This window comes from Marmota monax, unplaced genomic scaffold (assembly GCF_021218885.2).
Source record: "Marmota monax isolate L192 unplaced genomic scaffold, Marmota_monax_Labrador192_F-V1.1 WCK01_AAM20220418_F8-fsc00131, whole genome shotgun sequence".
Taxonomy (NCBI): Eukaryota; Metazoa; Chordata; class Mammalia; order Rodentia; family Sciuridae; genus Marmota; species Marmota monax.
Genome location: NW_026693141.1, coordinates 3,959,289 through 3,979,232, shown reverse-complemented (window position 1 = coordinate 3,979,232; position 19,944 = coordinate 3,959,289). Strand labels below are relative to the sequence as shown.

Genomic DNA, 19,944 nt, shown 5'->3' with positions numbered 1-19,944 from the left:
CTTGCCAGAAGTCAAATGGATGGGACTAGCAGATCTTTCAGCCTCTAAAACATAAACTAAATAAACCAATCTTTCTAAAGTACCCAGCTTCAGGCATTTTCTTTAAACAATATAAAATGGACTAAAACAGGGTAAATCCATTTTTTATTTCAGCTTCTAGAGGTCACCCATGCTCTTTGGCTCATGGCCCCTTTCCTCTGTCTTCAACTTCACGACAATGGCATCTCTTTGACCTACTTCCATCATCACTCTCTTTACTGAACCTCTTCTTCTGCCTCCCACCTCCATTTTTAAGGATCCCTGCCCTTACAGGACAATTATTCTACCTACATATCTAGTAACCACTTAAAATGAACTAGAAGTAAACCATAATTCAAGGTAGTCTAGTAACAGAGAAGTACTAATGACTAAAAGAAATAAACAAAAAGCAGGTGACTAATTAAACTTTCCAAATATTTAGTGAATCTAGCAATATAACTGTTTTCTGTTTCTTACTTGCAGCAGACACTGTTAGCTGACTAATCCAACACCCATTTGCAATCCCTTCTCCCTTGCCTGCCCCTAATACTTGGGCTACAAAAGCTAAATACTCACTTTCCTGGCCTCCTAAGGATAGTCATATAACACAGTTGTGCCAAATGAAATCTAAAAATTGCCTTGGGAAAAGCAATTGCATTCCTGATAAAGAGGCAGATGGTGCTGGCACTCCCTGGCCCACTTCCCAGTAGCCCTCCTGCCTTGAGTGTGGTGCACTGCCAGTAATTCAGGCATCTATTTTGCAATAATGGAACATATCCAAAAGAACTCAAGAGACACCAGCCCTGCCACTGTTGAATGACTGAACCAACACCAGCTAGTCTGTGCCTCCAGACTCATGGTTATATGAGGAAAAATAAACTCTCATCTTGTTTTAAATCACTGTTTACATCTGCTTTCCTGACTTCAGCTAAAATCTTTCCTAATTGAAACTATATACTGCTGGTTAAATACAAGCACCCTCTTCCAAAAATGTATTTTGTTGTCCAAAAACCATATCCAGTTAAATAAGTTATAATTAATAATTAAAAAGGCAACTTTAAAAAATAACATTTATCATACATTTTAGAACTATAAATTGTACATGGTCATTCTAAGACATTTTGAAATTATCAAAAGCTTGGGAGAAAAAACAGACTGTTAGCCGCAATCCCCAAACCAGAGATAACCTACTGGTAACATATCACTATACTTCCATCCATGATTTTTATATGTGTACATAAAATATTTTTAGTGAGACTATATGGAATACATAGATTGAATCCAACTCTCAGCACTAAATTTAGCAAGGACTTTTCTGTATCATTAAAGATGTATTAAAAATATTTTCAAAAACTTAAAAATATTTCATAGAATGATTATAACATGGTTAAATCATTTTATCAATGATAAGACACATAAGTTATCCTTTTTGCTACTGTAAACAGTGCTGCAACATACACTATTGTATATCAGTTTTGCTACCTCTGATCATTTTCTGATGATAGTTGCAGAGATGTGGTATTACTGAGCCAAGGGAATAAAATCTTTTTAGTCATTCAATAAATGCTACCAAACTGCTTTGTAGAAAACCTGAATCAATTCATTACTCTACCTTCTGTATACAAGAATATCAGTCTCTCTTACTAAATGTTGCCTTTTTGATTTTTTTGTCAATTTGAAGAGTAAAAATATTTAACTAATTGTTAAATTTTTAATGTACATTTTTTTGGTCACTTAAAATTTTGTGACTATCTAAAGATATTAAGATCCTTTACACTAGCTATTTTACGAATTATCACTTGGTATTATTTTTAAGAATAAGAGTTCTTTATATAATATGGATGGTAGCCTTTTGATGTTATACTGTAAATATTTTATTTCAGTGTCTCATTTACTTCTCAGTGCTATTTATATATTTTATGAGCATTTTTAAGGTAATAAATTCTATTGGCATTACTCTATGATTTATTTATGAGGGGTGGTTTTTACATGCTGATATCTGCATTTTTTGAAAAGAATGCTTTAAAACACAATATTCCTTTAGGCTTCCTTACAGTAAAGAAAAAGGAAAGTCAACAAAGGAGAACAGAAAATAGTTCATAAATATATCATCCAAATTTTGATACTAGTAGTCACATACCTGCTTGTGACAATTATCACATCCTCCGAGATGGTAGCCATTTCTTTGATGGTAAGGTAGCACATTCTCCTCAATGTTTGCTGAAAAATTATTTACAGAAGGTAACAGGTTATTCAGAAAGAAATGTTTTCTTTAATTTCCAAAGTAAGGATTCCTAGTACAAACATTTAGAGAGAGAGTCTTAAGCATATTCTTACCTGCCAAAAAAAAAAAAATCTTTTAACAAAATGTCTAGGTAAGAAAATATTTAGAATATTATTATTTCCAGGGCTGGGGTTGTGGCTCAGCAGTAGAGTACTTGCCTTGCAGGTGTGAGGCACTGGGTTTGATCCTCAGCACCACATAAAAATAAATAAACAAAATAAAGGTATTTAAAAAAGAGAGAATATTATTATTTCATAAGCACAAATACTTGATGCCTTGACACCCTGGGAAAAAAGAAAAACTGAAAAATTCAGTTATATGGGTCTTTTTACAGAGAGTTCTGAACTTAGACTCTGATAGTTTTAGTTAAAAGACATAGTTTTCATCAAAGTGTTAAAGGCTTGTCATAGAAGAAGTATTTTTACAATTCTTAAAAAACATGTATGGAGAAATGTTCAGCCTCTCTTCAGTGTATACCAGTGTTTCTCCTGAATAATAAATGATTTGTGCCAACTTTCACTTATCTCCTCCTTCCCTAAAAACACTCTGAATTTAAAGCTTATGCTTTAAATGTATCATTTTTACCATCATGTCTGGTAACATATAGACTCCAGGTTACTTCCTTATTTAAAAAAAAAAAAAAATTACACACACACTTACACACTATTACCTTGCTCACTGTCACTCTAATAAGAATTGGTGATCTTACCAGCCATATAGACCTTATCCCTGAAACTCTGACTTCTCCATTTCCTGACCTCCTTTTAATGATCCTGTCCTTTCTCCCATAAAAAATCATTCACTTCCATTGTCACAACCTTTATCATTGAGAGTATCCCTTTCTATTTTATTTCCAAGCAACTCACTCCCCAAATACCACTCCTGATCCAACCATTCTTTTCATTCCACCATGACCTACAATTTGTTGATCCTATTAACTTATGCTGACCCAACCAGGCCTACCACCAGAAACCTGGCTGCAAAATCAGAGCCACACAGAGGCAACAGCCTTCCATGACTTTTTTAACAGCAACCCTCTAAGATCCACTCCAACAGTGTGAAATGCCTCATTTTCTAGTCTCATGCCTCTAATAAATACTTAATCCCATAATATTCTTAGTGATTCCACTTCCCTGATTGAACACTAAATTTCTGGAACAGAAAGAGGTTAAAGGGAAACAGTACCTGCTATGAACTAAGATTATTTCTCTGATTTGATTAAAAGCATTAATGACTCTGTTTCCAGTAGTAAAACACAAGTAGTCTAAGGTATACAGAGGCAAAATATTTAAATTACCATCTGCAGGCAAGGACCTATGAAAGACAAAGTAAGCTGACGACATCAGAGAACATTTTAGTAAAAATAAGTTGCTAAAAATTTAAGTTGTTGGGTTAGGGATGTAGGTTAGTGGTAGAGTGCTTGTCTAGAATGCACAAGCCTTGGGTTCAATTCTCAGCACCACAAAACAAGTTTTTATTATAAGTTGCTCAATAAAAATAATGAAATAACTAGTTGTTCCTTAGTATAATGGAAAGCTATTCTGGGGGGAAAATAAAAGGATAAGCTTAGAGCTTTAAACGCACAGCTCAAGATCTGTATAAGGGATCAAAAATCTTCTATAACTACCTTAATGTCAAGTGGCCACAGAATGGGAAGGCAAATCCTGCAGGTAGCTGAATTCCAATGCAAATTTAATTCAAACTCTTGCAGGAGCAGCTTATGTTAAAGTTAGCACCTTGACTGGCAAGAGGGCCTTGAAAATTGAGATGGGGACACATGAACAGAATCTGATAAAGGTGAGTACCTAGAATTCCTAAATTCTGCCAAGCATTCTTTGCCAACAGAAACAGTTCTTCATTTCATGTCTGAGGAAATTAGTCCCCCTTTGCCTTACAGGGAACTGATGATCTACCTAAGGATCTACTCCTACAACCTTACATTAATCTAGACACATGACCGGACTCAAATCCCAGGAAATCCTGGGGATAGAACATAAAACATGACCTGTGCTAATATGCAATACATTTGAAAAGAACAGCAAGACTGGCCAGCTTGGGCTGTAGCTGTAGCTCAGTGGCAGAGCACTTGCCTAGCATGTGTGAGACAGAGGGTTTGATCCTTACTACCACATAAAAATAAATACAATAAAGGCATTCTGTCCATCTACAACTACAAAATAAAAAAATTTTTTTAAAGATTGGCCAATTTATGCTAATGGCTGAGAGACAGAGATCCTAGATCACATTTCTGTATGTTTCTGTGTTAGAATTGGGCAGAAGAGAAATATGTGCCACATTTACATGAAAAGAAAAGCAGCAGCCATTACTCTCTGAAGGTTGGGTGGTCTGTGGTAATGAGAGGCAGATGCAGAACTGCTGGCAGAATTAGTTTGTCTCACTCTTCTCTTTTGCTATCCCCTGCCCCTTCTCTACTCCATAGTCAGCTCTTCTTTACTGCCAGCCCTGCTGACCAAAAACCTCAAGTACTCCAGAAACTTGACTAAGAACTGACAGGTGTGGTAGCTATGCACACTGACTTCTATACCAGTCCACCTTTGCAGTGTCATGGCAGAAACTGAATATTAACTGTTTTTTATAACTGCAGGGTAGATCTGTGGAGGAATAGCTATAATACTATATACTTTCATTAACTCAATTCCTTCATTTTCACATGTCCTTTAATGAGCATTTAAAAGTTTTATAAAGACAGTTTTTCAGTAATTTTAAACATTTCAAGCAACCCTCCCCTAATTTAGAACACTCTAAGTTCCTTAGGAAAAACAAATTAAAAGTTTTTTTCATTGAAAAGAATAAAAAAAGAACTTACATCATTAGATTGAAACAATCGGGTCATTGCAAAGAAGGCTTCTGTAGCTTCCATAGTTCCAAAGTGTTCACCCTAAGTAAAATGTAAAACAATTTAAACTGAAATATGTATGTATGTGTGTGTGTGTGTTATGTGTGTGTACACACATATACATACACACACCCACAACACACACGCACACACACACACGATTTTTTTTTTGGATATTTTCTTATGCAAAAATCTTTCAGAATTCAGGAAAAAAAAATCCTTTGTAAACATTCTGCCTCTTGGTGGTTTTTCTGGCTTTCGATTTATAAACCCACATGGCTATTTATCCACTTCTTACTTAAAATAATTCAGTATCACACACTACACTTAAAAGTTCTAGATTAGTGTTCTCTAGGCTTTCAGTAGAAATTGTTTTTATTTCCTTCAAGAAGGATTTACCAAGAGGCAAGTACAGCTACTAATCAGAATAGAATGTTACTGCCGAAGAGCAGAGATCATACCTTATACATTTCTATAATCTAATGCCCAGCACAATGCCTGACATATGATAGGAGCATAATAAATATGAAACTGTAAAGAACTGTCTATGAGGAATCCCAGAAAACGCAGCAAACTGGGATCCAACCAAAAGGGTCAGACTCAGATTTGTCATATTAATAAGATTTACAAGGCTGCTAGAGATCTGAAGACACTGGCCCAAACCTTAAAAATATAATTCGGAACAGAGCTTTACAAACTTAAAGTAAATAACAAATTATCTGTGGATTTTGCCAAAAACTGCAGATTCCAAATCAGTGGAATCCTAGGGTGAAGGCTGAGATTTTTGCGTTTGTAACAAGCTCCCAGTGATGCAAAGGCTGCTGATCCAAGAATCATATTGAGTAATAAGGGTAAGATAACCTACTGTCACTTATTTTCAAAACATTCATATCATAGAATATCTGAAATAATGCCATTTCAATATTTAATTTCTTCATTAAGGGCAATTTATACAAAATTTTAGGCTCAATCTCTTTTCAGAGCTTCAGATTTCACATCAAATATAGCCAGTTTTCAATCTATTTACCATGGGTGTTAAGAATAACTTTTTTTTTTTTTTTTTTTAAGAGAGAGAGAGAGAGAGAGAGAGAGAAAGAATTTTAATATTTATATTTTAGTTTTCGGTGGACACCACATCTTTGTATGTGGTGCTGAGAATCGAACCTGGGCCGCACACATGCCAGGCGAGTGCACTTCAGCTTGAGCCACATCCCCAACCCAAGAATAACTTTGATTAAAAAAAAAAAAAAAAAAACAGCAAAAGTTTTTATTTAAAAAAAAAAAAGTAAAAAAGGTTTGACCACTATTCTAGAAGTGTGTGATACTGAATTATTTTAAGTAAGAAGTGGATAAATAGCCATGTGGTTTATAAATTGAAAGCCAGTGAAAGTTTAGAATGAAAGACAAAGTATAATAAGAATTTTCAATTATTTAAATCAGAGTGTTCAACTTGCTCATTAGCAAGAGATTACCTTCTTTCTGTCATAAATATTTACTGAATACCTAGAAGCCCATGTACTTTACAGTTCTATTAGAAAACCTTAAATCCCTATTTTTTTAAGCCATAGTCAATTTGGATAAATTTTTGTAGCACACTTTGTGTTCAAATTGGTTAAACCTACTTTTTGACTTGAAATTCAGAGAACATATGGCTCTGTCAACTCCAGTAGAAACTGAAAAGTATTTTTCCATAAAGCTCTAATAAGAACAAGGAAAAAAGATAAAAATGAATGTTCCCAAATCTGTTTATGTAGTTAGCTGTGTTTATGCTATGCTTGATAATTTCTTTATCAAGATAATGCAGTGTTTCAACATGAGTTGCCCTATTAAAACTGGTATTGGCCAATGTAAAAATATGGACACTCTGAATCAACTTTGTTCTAAATTATTTATATAATAGGTTTAACCAATTTGAACACAAAGTATGCTACAAAAATTTATCCAAATTGACTATGGCTTAAATGTTTCTAATATGCTGTCAAAGAGGGGTTATGCTGTTTGTGAACAAATATATTTTATTTAAAACTATATGATTGTTGCCCAGTCTCCATTTGCAAAAAATATAGCTTCATTAAATCTCTGGATGAGGTTTTCAGTTACAAAACAGTAAAGGTAAAATATTCTCTCAGAATTCAAATTGGAAGCTAAGTTTTCTTAGCATCATATATAAACTACCTGATACATATGGTATATTATTTGCGTGTGTGTGTGTGTATACATGTACTTATATACATAATACAAACATACACACACACACATATATATGGGATCAACAAAATCATAAGGCTCTATGATTCTGATCATATGATCAACAAAATCATAAGGTTCATGTTTTTTAAACAGTTTGAAGCAAAAAAGTAAATAAATGATAAAATTAATAATAATAAAGAATCTACATTCTTTTTTTTTTTTTCTGGTTGTATACAGAGTATATTCACACCAATTCGTGTCTTCATACACGTACTTTGGGTAATAATTATCATCACATTCTACCACCATTTATAACCCCATGCCCCCTCTCTTCCCCTCTAACCCCTCTGCCCTATCTAGAGTTTCTATTCCTCCCAAGCTCCCTCTCCTATCCTACTATGAATCAGCCTCCTTATATCAAAGAAAACATTCGGCATTTGATTTTTTGGGATTGGCTAATTTCACTTAGCATTATCTTCTCTAACTCCATCCATTTACCTGCAAATGTCATGATTTTATTCTCTTTTACTGCTGAGTAACATGACTCAGCGGTAGAGCACTTGCCTCGCATGTGCAAGGCCCTGGGTTCAATCCTCAGCACCATATAAAAATCCTCAGCACCACATAAAAATAAATAAAATAAAGTTGGGGGCTGGGGATATAGCTCAGTTGGTAGCAGGCTTGCCTCCCATGCACAAGGTCCTGGGTTCAATCCCCAGTACCACCAAAAAAGAAAAGAAAAGAAAAAAAGAATCTACATTCTATGACTACAATTTTTTTTTGTTTATTTTGTCCACTATAACCCTAGTGCCTAGAATAGTGCATAGGACACAGTAGGCATGCAATAAATATTTGCTGAGTGACTCAATGAAAATCATTCTTGAATGCTACTGTGGGTTCAGTACTATTCCCATTGCTTGATATTTATTTCACTTAATCATTATAATTCTATACAACAGATATTATCATAATGCCAATTTGCAAAAATGGACATTAAGGCAATCAATGGTTAAATTATTTGCCCATAATCAGATTACTGAATATGAATATTCAGTAGTAATATTGAATATTACATTAATAATGAGTAGTGGAATAAGAATAATAAGTATAAATCTGAATATTAAAAATCAAAGCCTTAAAACATCACTATTATACAAAAAAAAATCTAAAATTTGTCTGACATTACAGTATATTTTCAGAGAGACATAAAGACCCCTAGATACATGTAAACAATGTGTGCTAACTAGTGGTTATTAAATTCAAATCAATGTATTTGTTGAGAATATACTATATGCTTAAAGCCAGTTTAAATACTTCATAATATAAAAATAGATTTCATAGTCCCTTGCTCAAGAAGTTTTACACATTGTTCTGGTGAATAAACATTTTGGATTTTAAAATTAAATGAATTTTTAAAAAAATAATTATATTCCAGAAAGTAGTTTCTGTATGTTACACATGTGTTTCTATTCTAGGACACACATCTAAGGAAAATAAAAAGAATTTACCTGGTTCAATAAATAAAGAATCTTTGTAAGAATATGCAAACATCTTCTTGGATTGATGGGGGTTTCATTGAATATACGAGCCTACAGAAACATGCAAAATATTACTGTTACATATAGTGTATTTTCTACCTTTTTCTAAATCAGAATACAACAAATCAACTTTAATAATGAAGACTTTTAAAATACAATATCCAAAGAATGTTAGTTGTCTCTAGTCCTCAGTTTACTATGGTAGCTGATAAATTATTAGATACGGCCTTGATTTTCCAGCCTGTATTTTCTAATTCATTCCCTAAGGTCTACTACAACTTTATGGGCTTTATCTGTTAAGAAAGAGTCAGAATTTTTACCTACCTCATATGAATGCAAAATGCTCAATATCTAACTTCTTCTAACAACCTTGCACTAAACACCTCTTTTCACATTTTATTTAATGTTACCAATACATGGCAGAGCCTGCATGTCTTTGCACTTCTCTCAGCTTTAGATTCTCCTGTGACAAGTCCTCTTCCTTCTCCCTCCAGTTTATATGCTCTGCAATCAGTTACATTCCTTAATATTTATTTCGGAGGTCCTGACTCTAGTATCCCAGAGGTTCTCTGCCCGCCATTCTAAAACAGAAAAGAGGAATTACAATGTAATTCCAAGTCATACCTCCTGTAAGACAGCACTCTTCTCCAGATGCTGGAAAGGATTGGAACCACTACCTATAGCATAAAACAAAAGAAATGTCTTCAGTAGCTATCCTACATACTTATTTTCTAGAGAAGGGTACTGAATGCTTTAGAAATCTCACCTAAGTGAGCCCTCACTTGGCTACTACAGTGATAGTCATTACTAGTATGTACATAAATTGAATAAAATCATTTTGATTTTGATACGAGTTCTGTCATTTGACACAGTGTAAGAGGTTGGACTTCTCTTTTACAGGAGTGTCTTCATTCTCTACCCTCTTTTTTATTCCCATGAATGTTTATAAATATGTGTCATTTCCACAACAACCAAGATTAATGAGATTATGGTAGGGAACTTTTTTCTTAAAAGCAAGCCTTATTTTATGTGTTTTTAACATTTACTGAGAGGCAGAATTGGAAGAGTTTTGCAAAGAATTACATAAACAAAAAGTTGGATGGGGCCGTGGAGGTTAACTACCCCAACCCTCTTAACGCACTACGTGAGAGTAGCCACTAACACTGACAATTTTTTTCTTTTTTGAGGTGACTTGGCATATTCCCGGTTTGCCTTGGACCACAGGCGGGTATAAAGACGCAAGTCACTTTGGGATGCCTGAGCATTAGTCCATCAGTGTCCCACGGGGCAGGTTGCCCCCCCCCAGGAAGATTAGAAGGTACAGACACCTCAAAGTCCATATATACGCATACGCTGCATCGTCTACCCCAGCCCCGAGAACAGGGCGCTCCCATTCCGAGCCTAACCCCACCAGCAACCCCCACGCTGCCGCAGAGAGCAGCGCACGCACTCCTTAGCCCCCGCCAGGAGCCCTCCGGGAAGCAACACGGAGGGGCTCCGTCGGGGGCGGGAACGGGGGTGGGGACACGGGCCGGGGCGGAGCCGCCCATCAGGCCCAGGCAGCGCCGCGCGCCGAAGCGGGAGCGCGCGGCCCAAGGGGAGGCCCCGGCACCCGGGGGAGGGGCTACGGGCAGGCCCCCGGCAGGAGCGGACGGCCCCTCGCACGGCGGCGCCCACGCCCCCAGCCCCGCCGTTCCGGAAAGCAGGTGGCGGCGAGCGAGGGAAGGGGACCCCCGAGGCTGAGATTGAGAGTCAGAAGCCCCGCGCGTACCAGACTCTTCGTCCTTCTTGTCGAATTTTTTAATCATCTTGGACGACTTCCCAGCGCCCAGACTCACAGCAACCGTCCCAGGCGCCGCTGCCGGCAAGCGGAAGAGGCTGCAGGAAGGCCGGCCCCGTGTTCTCTCGCCGGTTGGGCCTCCAGGCCGTCACTCGGGGCCAAGGCCCGCCCTCCCGGGCCGTTGTGGCCGCCTTCGCCCCCTGGGGAGGTAGCCACGCCCTCCCTGGCCGTGCGGGGGCGGGGCCAGGCGCTGCCCCAGGGGCTTGTCCCGCCCACCCAGCTCGCGCCTACGCAGCCCACGCCTGCGGCAGCTGCAATGTGATTTTATTTGGTCAGCGATTTCTGCAGACCCCTCCTATCCCTGGAGAACTAGGCGGGAGGCCTTAAGAGGTTTTTTTTCACTTAATGACAGTGGCATTTTTGATAATCCACTGTTGAGCCTTTCCGTTGCGGAAGGAGCTTTCCCCTGGCACGATTCTGGTGGGCTTCTCTTCTAGCAACGATGAAAGTGTGAGTGGTTCCCAAAGCATCTGGGGAGTCAGCATTTCATTCACAGACTTCTTGGAAACTACGACAAAGCACAGGACACCTTGGTGAATGTGCATTTCCAAAAGTAGTAGAGGAATACTTACTGAGTGGCACGGAAGGTCCAGAAACTTGATCTTTACTCTTTATCAAGAGTAACTATCATTTCCAAACTTCTTTATAATTCTGGATCCTTACTCTTCATCAAAACCCAGTTTAAAGTATATTGCCAGTTTAGGATCTTCTTTGCCTGGTCCCACCCCTTTTAAATGATTTCCTCTGCAATTATATTGACACTTCAGTCACAGTTATTATCATGCACTCATTCATGTGCATAAAAGGCCTTTACTCAAAATGTATGTTCTATTGTCTGAGACTGTGACAAACTTTTGCTTCATTTGGCTTCAGTGATACCACTTTAGTCAGGCTCTTTTTCAATCTCCACCTGTTCTTTGCAAGTTTCTATCGTGGGATCTTCTTGCTCCTGCCTTTCCCCACTTTTGGACACTTTTTGCCTTGTAAATATCCCTTGAATCTGTAAGCTTATTCCAAACTGCTCTCACCTTGGTTCAGGTCCTATGGTTGACCTCTTACCTTCCTTAATTAAACTTCACAGCTTCCCCGCAAACTGTTCTAAGTGTACTCTTTCCTGATTTGGATGCCTGATAAACAAGGGGCATTATGGGGGGGGGGGGGTTGAGGAGATATTAGCTGTTCCTTTGCTTTAAGTGGGAATACTGGTTCAACTCTCCAGCAGATTCATTTTTGTATAGGAAATGCATCATGACAGACTTTATGTACAAAAGCAAACTAAGTATCCTTTGATTTTATTTATGTGTTTTTATTAGGAAAACTGAAAAGTCACCCTAAATCTAAAGAGAAGCTACATACTGAGATATTAAAGAGTTCTCTTTATAATGTAAATTGGGTGCATCCTGTTAAGGATGCATCCTGTGCTCTTGCAAAATTAGAGGAATTCTAATCTAGGTTAGATTCTAGAGAAATTCCCCCACATATGGATTTAAGCTTAACTGCCTCTATCCTACATATGGTATCATTTAAGATTTCACTTCGACTTGACTAAATGGACTATATTAACTATTATATTATCTGACTTATAAAGCTCAAACCATACTTTCCGGGTGAAGTCTCTCTCTTGAAAGAAAAGATACTTGTACATCTGAAATATTCTGGGACTGAAAACAAATATAGTATTTAGGACTTTTTTTTTTTTGGTAGTACTAGGGATGGAACTCAGGAGCTTAGGGGTGCTCTACTACTGAGCTACATTCCCCAGCCATTTTTACTTTTTAATTTTGAGACAGGTTATTACTAAATTGCCCAGGCTGACCTTCCTGTGTCAGCCAGTGGAGTGACTAGGATTACAGGCACGTACCACCATGCTCACAGGACAAAAAATTTTAAATCCTTAGGCTGGGGTATAGCTCAGAAGTAGAGTGCTTGCCTAGCATGCACCAGTAGTCCCTGGGTTCAATCCCCATCAGCCAAAGGGTGGGGGAAGGATTTTGCTAAGTAAATAATGGAACAAATAATACATAAATATGTCAAAAACTATGAAAGTGGTAGATGATAGAGTTTGGAAAAAACTGCTAGTGCTTTCTTGAAATTTGAGGATTTAAACTTCTTTTAGTTCTCAGCTTCCTTGCTACAAGGGAAAACAATGTCTAGAACCACCATGACAGGTGCCAATCTGCCCATATCTCTTAATCCCTGTAGGTTCTACCTCCAGCCCACATCTCAGTTCAGTAAACCACTGCATTGAGAGAAAAGAGCTTACCATTTTTCCTCATATCCCTTTCACAGACTGGAGCAAAATTGAGCTGAGGGTACATTTTTTTCTGTTTCTTCAAAGCAAACACTTTTGAATACTTTCCTTCACTTTTGAAGTCATTGTCAGTGGAAAACCTTAACAACGACAACAACAGAAGTTCATTTAGTAGACCCTAGGGCAAGGAGTTAATGGTACCAGTCACTTTAAAGTTGGCTACATCCTCAGAGATTCTGTGGGAGAAGAAGGGACAATGCCAAGAGACTGCCCATAGGGACAGAGAGGCAGTATTAGTCAGCTGCAAGGAACATTTATATTACTTAGCACCATAACCATTGGTGCCAAGTTAACTTGGAAGTAACTTCAAAATCTCTTTTTTCTCTGCAAACTAGATAAAGGTTGCTCCAGTAACTAATTTCAAATAGAACTTCTTTTGTCTTTTTGTTCTCATAGCACATTGCTCTAATTCTATAGTTCTTAACTTGTGCTAAGGGTCCATGTCTTTGGTTTCCTCAAAACACAGATTAGAATACAGCACTTTCCTTCACTCTTTGTCAGTAGAAAGCTTTAGTTATGCATTACTGTTTCTCTTCCATTAGCATGGAAATGAAGTTGAAGGTCATGTTGAGAAGCTATTAGACATGTTCCCCACAATCAAAATTTTGTGACAAGCATTCTTATTGCCCCCTTTTTCATACAACCTTATCCCAAGCCCCTTGGAGCCCCCTTTCAAGTTTGTTAAATTGTATAGAGAAGAGACAGTAACACAAATAAGGAAAAGATAGGAAAGAAATTAAGTAAAAAAAAAGAGCCAGAATTTCACCTAAACCATTGTTCTCGCTTGGATGTAGGATTGTCTAGCCGTTTCATAGGGAAGATTGGTTTTAGTCTGGATCTTAACTTTTTTTTCTGAGACATCAGGGGCAGGAAGAAGTTCTCAATGGGTTTTTGATTTTGATGAATTTCCTGTGGCAGAGGGAAGAAGAGAAAGTGAGGAAGTCGGCCCAGTCTCTTGGAACTTCAAGGTTGGACCAAGTTCCTGGACTAAGTTATGATTCCCCTAAAACTATGCAACCAAATATATCAAAGTGGGAAGTGGAAACTCAGAAGCCAGAACCATAGGAAGCAGTGCCCTGAGCCGGATAATATGTATTCTTTCATTGCCAAATGATTTGTCCAAAGCTTGGTCAGTTTCCTAAGCAATTGATCAAACTTGCCTACTGGCCCTTGGAAGTGAATGGCAGAGGAAGTTGCCCAGTTTGGAGAAGGATTCTATTAGTGAATTTGTTAACAAGTTGAGAAATAGATCCCATATGGAACTCTACCTTCCTTTTTTGGAGATGATTATGTTATCCACATTACTTTCTCCATCTACAGGGATAGGGCCATGGAATGGGATGTTTTGTGAGGTAATAATTTCATCATTCTTAAAGGTCATAGAATTGAGGATTTTCAGTCTTAAAAGTTATCCTGTATGACTGTTCATCTGATACTTTTATCCCCTCAATTTCATTATCAAGTGATCAGTCTTCCTATGCTTCAAAACAAAACATAAAATAATTTCATCTTTGATCAGCTATCTCCCTATAACTTTTACCCAGTAATCCAATCAGAGCAAATCTAATGCCTCTTTCACAGACAAATTTTTGAAGAAATCTGTCATGTTCCTCCTAAGCCCTATTTCTTCCAGGCTGAACATTGCCAATATCTTGAAGTTTTCCTCATATGACATGGTTTTGTTTCCTTATTCTCCTGATTTATCTCATTTGAGAAAGTTACAATTTATATTTTCCCCCAACATGTGGCAATCTGAAATAAAAACTATATTCTCACCTTAGGGATTGCATGACACCAACCCCATTTAAAGTGTCTACTAAAAAATCATTATCACTTCTGATAACCTTCCCTAACTACACTATCTAAAGTTGTCATTCACAGTCCATCCATTTATCTTGCTTTGGCATGGTGTCTATCATGTTATGTATTTTCTGTATGATGTTTAACTTCCTTATGGTCTGTCTACCTCGCTAGAATTAAACTTCATTGAAACAAAGACTGGTTAGTCACATATATACATATACATATATATATTTGGGGGGACCAGATATTGAATTTAGGGGCACTCAACCACTGAGCCACATACCCAAACCTATTTTGTATTTTATTTAGAGACAGGGTCTCACTGAGTTGTTTAGTGCATCACCATTGCTGAGGCTGGCTTTGAACTTGTGATCTTCCTGCCTCAGCCTCCTGAGCCACTGGGATTGCAGGCACTATGCCCAGCTAGTCATAATATATTGCTACTACCTCTAATGGTGCTTGGCACATAATAGGTTCTCAACAAATATTGTTTGAATGAATGAAAGAATGAATGAATGACCAACCTATTCATTGTCATGTCAAGCTTTTTCTTTCAGAATGTTAAGTCCTTTAAAGCTGCTGCTGAACCATGATTTCTTAATTTTGAACTCATTGTCTTTAATTGGTTTTAGTTTTATTAAAATCTATTCAAGTTACCTCAACTAATAGGTGTTTTAGTGAAAGAGCAAATGTGTCTAGGAAGTAAAGACATAGCCAATGACTCAGCCATTAAAAAGAGCAGAAACCTTAGTAGAACTGTATTTCATGGCAAGAAAAAATAAATAAATAAAACTAAAAAGATATTTGGAGTCCAAAATGGCACTATAAAAGATCCACCATTTTGACTCTCGCATATCACTAACATGTCCCTCCTACTTTCTCCCTGCTTCCTTCTTCTCTACCTTGTTCATTCCTCTCTCTCTTTCCCCTACCTTCTCCTTCTGTATTTCTATTTTCCTATAAATTCAACCCACCCATACCCTACTTTCATGGCCCCTGCAGTACCCCTCTTCCTCATGTTTTGGTTCATGGCTTTACTCTGTGAGTCCTTTCTGCTTTTCATTCTTACTGCTTTCCCAATTCAGGTGCCTGGAAGCAAGAATCTGAGTCGCTCAGGAATGTCAGTTATTACTAAGCTGGTTGACTTCTGTTTTGTTTGGGTTCATTTTGGTTTGGGGGTACTAATCCATACCACAGATCACTAACCAGACTATGAATTATGCTTCACTGGGTCCAGTATCCTTCTCTGGTCCATGATAGAAGTAGAAATAGGTCAAATTGTACAAAACAGAATAGGGGATATTCCCTTTTTCAGGAGACTGTGCGAAGAGCCATTTCACTTAAGAGGGACTGTAACAGTCATCACTGTGATAGACACACTAGTATCATTCTACAATTTGCCTACTGGAACCCACACTCTTCTTCTACAGGACCTGGGCAAAGTAAAAGAATGCTTTTCATGTATACAATACTAAATTCACAAAAGATTGTCTTTCCCAGTCAGGGAATGAGAAGATGCAGCACGAATATTAAAGAGCCATTGTAGATATTGCAAAATCAGTCTTTAACAATCAGAGCCTAACTTTGTCTATTAATTCAATTTAGTCAGTTCCACAATTTGCTCATGAATATGATCAGGTTCTGCACCTGACCAGCTGTTGGAAGAAAGCTCTTCCTGCACCAGGTTACATGTTAGCCTTGTATTTCCTTCTCTGTGTTGAGCAGGGCAATCCTAGCCTGGCATTTATTTCTCTCTCAGTGCACATTATACCCATTAACAGGAGAAATGACCTCTGCATTTACTTTCAAAGTGCACCCGAGAGACCACAAGCAATGAATTCATTAATTCCTTTGTCAGTATATTCCATTAGATATTAACATTTTATCTTCTACTTGAAGAGGATACTCTGATTGCTATCCATCTAGGAACTAAGGAAACACTGACTCCAAATGCACCACATTTTATTATAAGTGTCTCTCTTGGGATACCGCGTTTCCAGAATCTAATTTCTATCAAGATTCTTTCGTTTGCACTTTCACTTATCTCATTTAATTTCTTCCTGTTAGATTAAGCCCTCTCTCAAGGCTGTCAAGATCTTTCTTAGATCCTGATGCCTAAATATCTCTTAAATCAATTTGCTTTATTTCCTCTGCTATTGACTTAGTTCAAATATTCAGTATCTCTCATTTTGACTATTATAGTAACATGAAAACTAATCTTTCTAGTTTTTGTCTCTTGGATTACTAATGCACCTTCTTCAACCTGCAAAATGCTCTTTCTAAAACGCAAATTTGATTACATCCTTTTATCTCCTACCATTTACTCTCTACATCTCCCTGAATGTGCCTGGCTTTCTCACGTCTCCATGCCTCCACACGCTTCCCTCTGATTGGAACATTCTCCTATTCTTTTGTCATGAGTCACCTCCTTGATTACTCCCTTTTCCCCAACAGAGGTACTGTTCTCTATTCTATGTTACTTCTATATCTTGTCGATTCTTCAATTATTCATATATCCTGGTGGGTTAGAATTACTTTTTTATATCTTACTTTTTTTGATCTTTTGGATTCCAACTTCCTTCAAGATAGAAACTGTCCTGTGATCCATCTTTATATTCTGGTTCTTACCTTATTGAGTGCTCAGCAATTGTTTATTGAATGGCATTTGAACATCTTTAACCTATAATGGAGTTCCAAATGTCTATCTGTGGTAATGGTTAATTTCCTTTTCCCCTCTCCTATCATCCAGAAGCAATGGGTATAACTCAATTGACTCTCTTCTCATTTAGATATCCGCTTTTCTTCATTACTCATTTGCTGATTCATCTTTTACTATTTTATTCTCGATTACAAAGCCCGTGGACAGTTTCCCCTTTGTTACAAATGTCTTTGATCAAATACTCAAGAAGAACACTTTCTAATTTACACCCCATCTTCTCCCTGAAATAAAGTTTCATGACTTAAGCTGATAGAATTCCTATTCTGCCTATTTGCCAAGCCCTCCAGATTCTGTTTTGTGAAGTATATATCCAGAAATGAGAAGGAAGAGGTAGTTTCCTGAGTACCATTCTCCATGTTGTTAGTTCCTTAATCCAGATTAATTAATTAATTCCTAATTCTTCAGAGTTCATACTTGAGTTGCCAGGAAAATCCCTGGGTGCCTTACCTCGAGCAGTAACTTCTGGGAAAAGTATTTTGGAGTGCCATCCTTTTCCTGCTGGTTGATTGAGTAGGGAGGTGGGTTATTGGTCATAATCAGTAAGGTCAAATCCTGATCAAACTCGGTTACTTTTAACATGAAGCTGGTGGTTTTCCTGTTTTGATCCAGGAATTTCTGTAGTACAGTGGATTTCAAAGGTTCATAGTACCGGGCCTGAGCAGATAGGTTTCCAGAGAGACAAAGAGATTAGATCAAGAGAAGACTAGCAAACCAATTGACTCATCTTTCTTCTCTGTGGGGTAGAGTGAGAGGTTGAACAGTGACTGGGAAAATCTGTCCCCAAAACTGTTGATCCAAAACCACAGGAAGCTCTTTGTCCCTGACTTCCTTCAGAGTATTAATTCCCCTGCAAAAAGACCCAGGGGCTGAGGCAAGGCAACAGAAATGTTCACACAGGAACAGGAACAAAATGATTTAATTCTTAAAAAAAAAAAAAAAAGGTGTAACATAGTGTTCAGCACAGTGGGGCAAACCAAGAAGTTTTTTTGTGACTCAATGTTACTGGTCTTGTCTCAGCCACCATCTCTGAGGCAGAGAGTTTAACAAGGGACCCAAGCCCCTTGCTCAGGGAGTTCTCTAGGAGCATGCGCAGCTTCTCTTACTTCCCACCTGCAGACACCTCTCCCTTGGCACAGCAGCCCTTACAGGCTTTCATAAGCACAACTAGAAAGAAAAGACAGTCAAGAAACACACAGCATGTCACTTAAAAGCGTGGGAGGGCAAGGGCCGGCCCACTAAATTTGCTTTTCCAGCAATAGGATTAGAGAGAGAGGAAGGGAGGGGGAGAACTTGGATTATACATATGTTCTCCCTGATTATAAATATGTTTTCTCAACTTAAAAATTACCAACTGCGAGGACCACTTTCTGCCCAGGTCTCCCCTCCCACCTCACCACCAGGATCCGAGCTCTGCCTCAAACCTTATATTTCCAAGGCTGCTCTGCCTCCCTGTCCTGGGAAGGGGACCGTGGCATTGGGAGGTTATCAGGGAATTAGGGGTACTGTGTGGTGGGCCTCTGCCCTGCTGGTAAATTTGTCCTTAGAGATCTCTTGGGGAAATATTTTTCCACCTACCAAATTTGGATGAACTGAGTAATACCGAAGGTTCTTTAGGACAAATTTGGATTGCCCGGTGTAACCAAAAACCTAAAGGCAATAAAAAGAAATATTGGTTTCAAGTTACTCCTCCTTATCTCACCTTAGTCTCACTAAAAAGGGCTGTCCAATGCACACTAATGGAAAACACTGGCCTTCATGTTTTGCACCCTGGTTTTCTGGAATGAAAGCCACAGCAAGGAGAGCAGGGGTCTGAGAGGGACGTTTGTAAAGGAAATGAAGACCAGACTTATGAAATGTCAGATAAGGCTCTTTCAAGGTGAAGTAGACAAGCATAGCATCCACGCTTAGACAGGGACAAATCCCCAAGGAATCACACCCCTTGCTCTGCCTTTTCCTTATCTATAGGGGTCAGATGGAGTGGCCATCAACCTGGAGGACTATCTTGAAGGAGAAAAGCAAGTTACAAAAGGGCAATAAACCGGGGGTTGTGGATGCTAGGGGGCCATCAGGACAAGTCTGTCAATAGGGCTGGGAACAAACAGAGAAAGGGAGAAGAGAGTGCATTTTGCATTTTTGAACATCTCTCTATGATTCTTCCAAAAACGTTACAAAAAGTAATTGAATTTTAGTATTGCTCTACTACTTTGTATTGTTGCGGTGGTGGTCGAGCTAGTTATTTGTGGATTTTTTAGCATTCTCCTCTGGTAGTAGAGGAGCTGAGCCTCCTTCATCCCCAGCCTCCTGCTCCCAGCAGTGCTACCTCCTTCTTGCTTAGCCCTAGGTTGTTTTAAGTATGAACCCAAGGGAGGAACACAAGGAATGCG

At 38.2% G+C, this 19,944-nt stretch overlaps 2 protein-coding genes across 2 annotated transcripts in view; both read right to left on the bottom strand.

Annotated features, from left to right (window-relative positions):
- The window catches only part of Copg2 (COPI coat complex subunit gamma 2), a 131,646-nt gene extending 120,842 nt beyond the window's left edge, over nt 1-10,804 (bottom strand). The window contains exons 1-5 of the mRNA XM_046455083.2: nt 10,659-10,804; nt 9,512-9,564; nt 8,858-8,938; nt 5,130-5,201; nt 2,159-2,238 (exon numbers count right to left, since the gene is read on the bottom strand). Of these exons, the coding sequence (XP_046311039.1) occupies nt 2,159-2,238; nt 5,130-5,201; nt 8,858-8,938; nt 9,512-9,564; nt 10,659-10,695 (323 nt within the window). The 5' untranslated portion in view covers nt 10,696-10,804. The remainder of the gene's footprint in view (nt 1-2,158; nt 2,239-5,129; nt 5,202-8,857; nt 8,939-9,511; nt 9,565-10,658) is intronic.
- Nucleotides 10,805-11,065: 261 nt separating this feature from the next.
- Tsga13 (testis specific 13) overlaps nt 11,066-19,944 on the bottom strand; it is a 53,363-nt gene continuing 44,484 nt past the window's right edge. Inside the window, exons 3-7 of the mRNA XM_046455100.1 lie at nt 19,136-19,207; nt 18,008-18,214; nt 13,805-13,947; nt 12,991-13,118; nt 11,066-11,235 (exon numbers count right to left, since the gene is read on the bottom strand). Coding sequence (XP_046311056.1) covers nt 11,066-11,235; nt 12,991-13,118; nt 13,805-13,947; nt 18,008-18,214; nt 19,136-19,207 — 720 coding nt within the window. The remainder of the gene's footprint in view (nt 11,236-12,990; nt 13,119-13,804; nt 13,948-18,007; nt 18,215-19,135; nt 19,208-19,944) is intronic.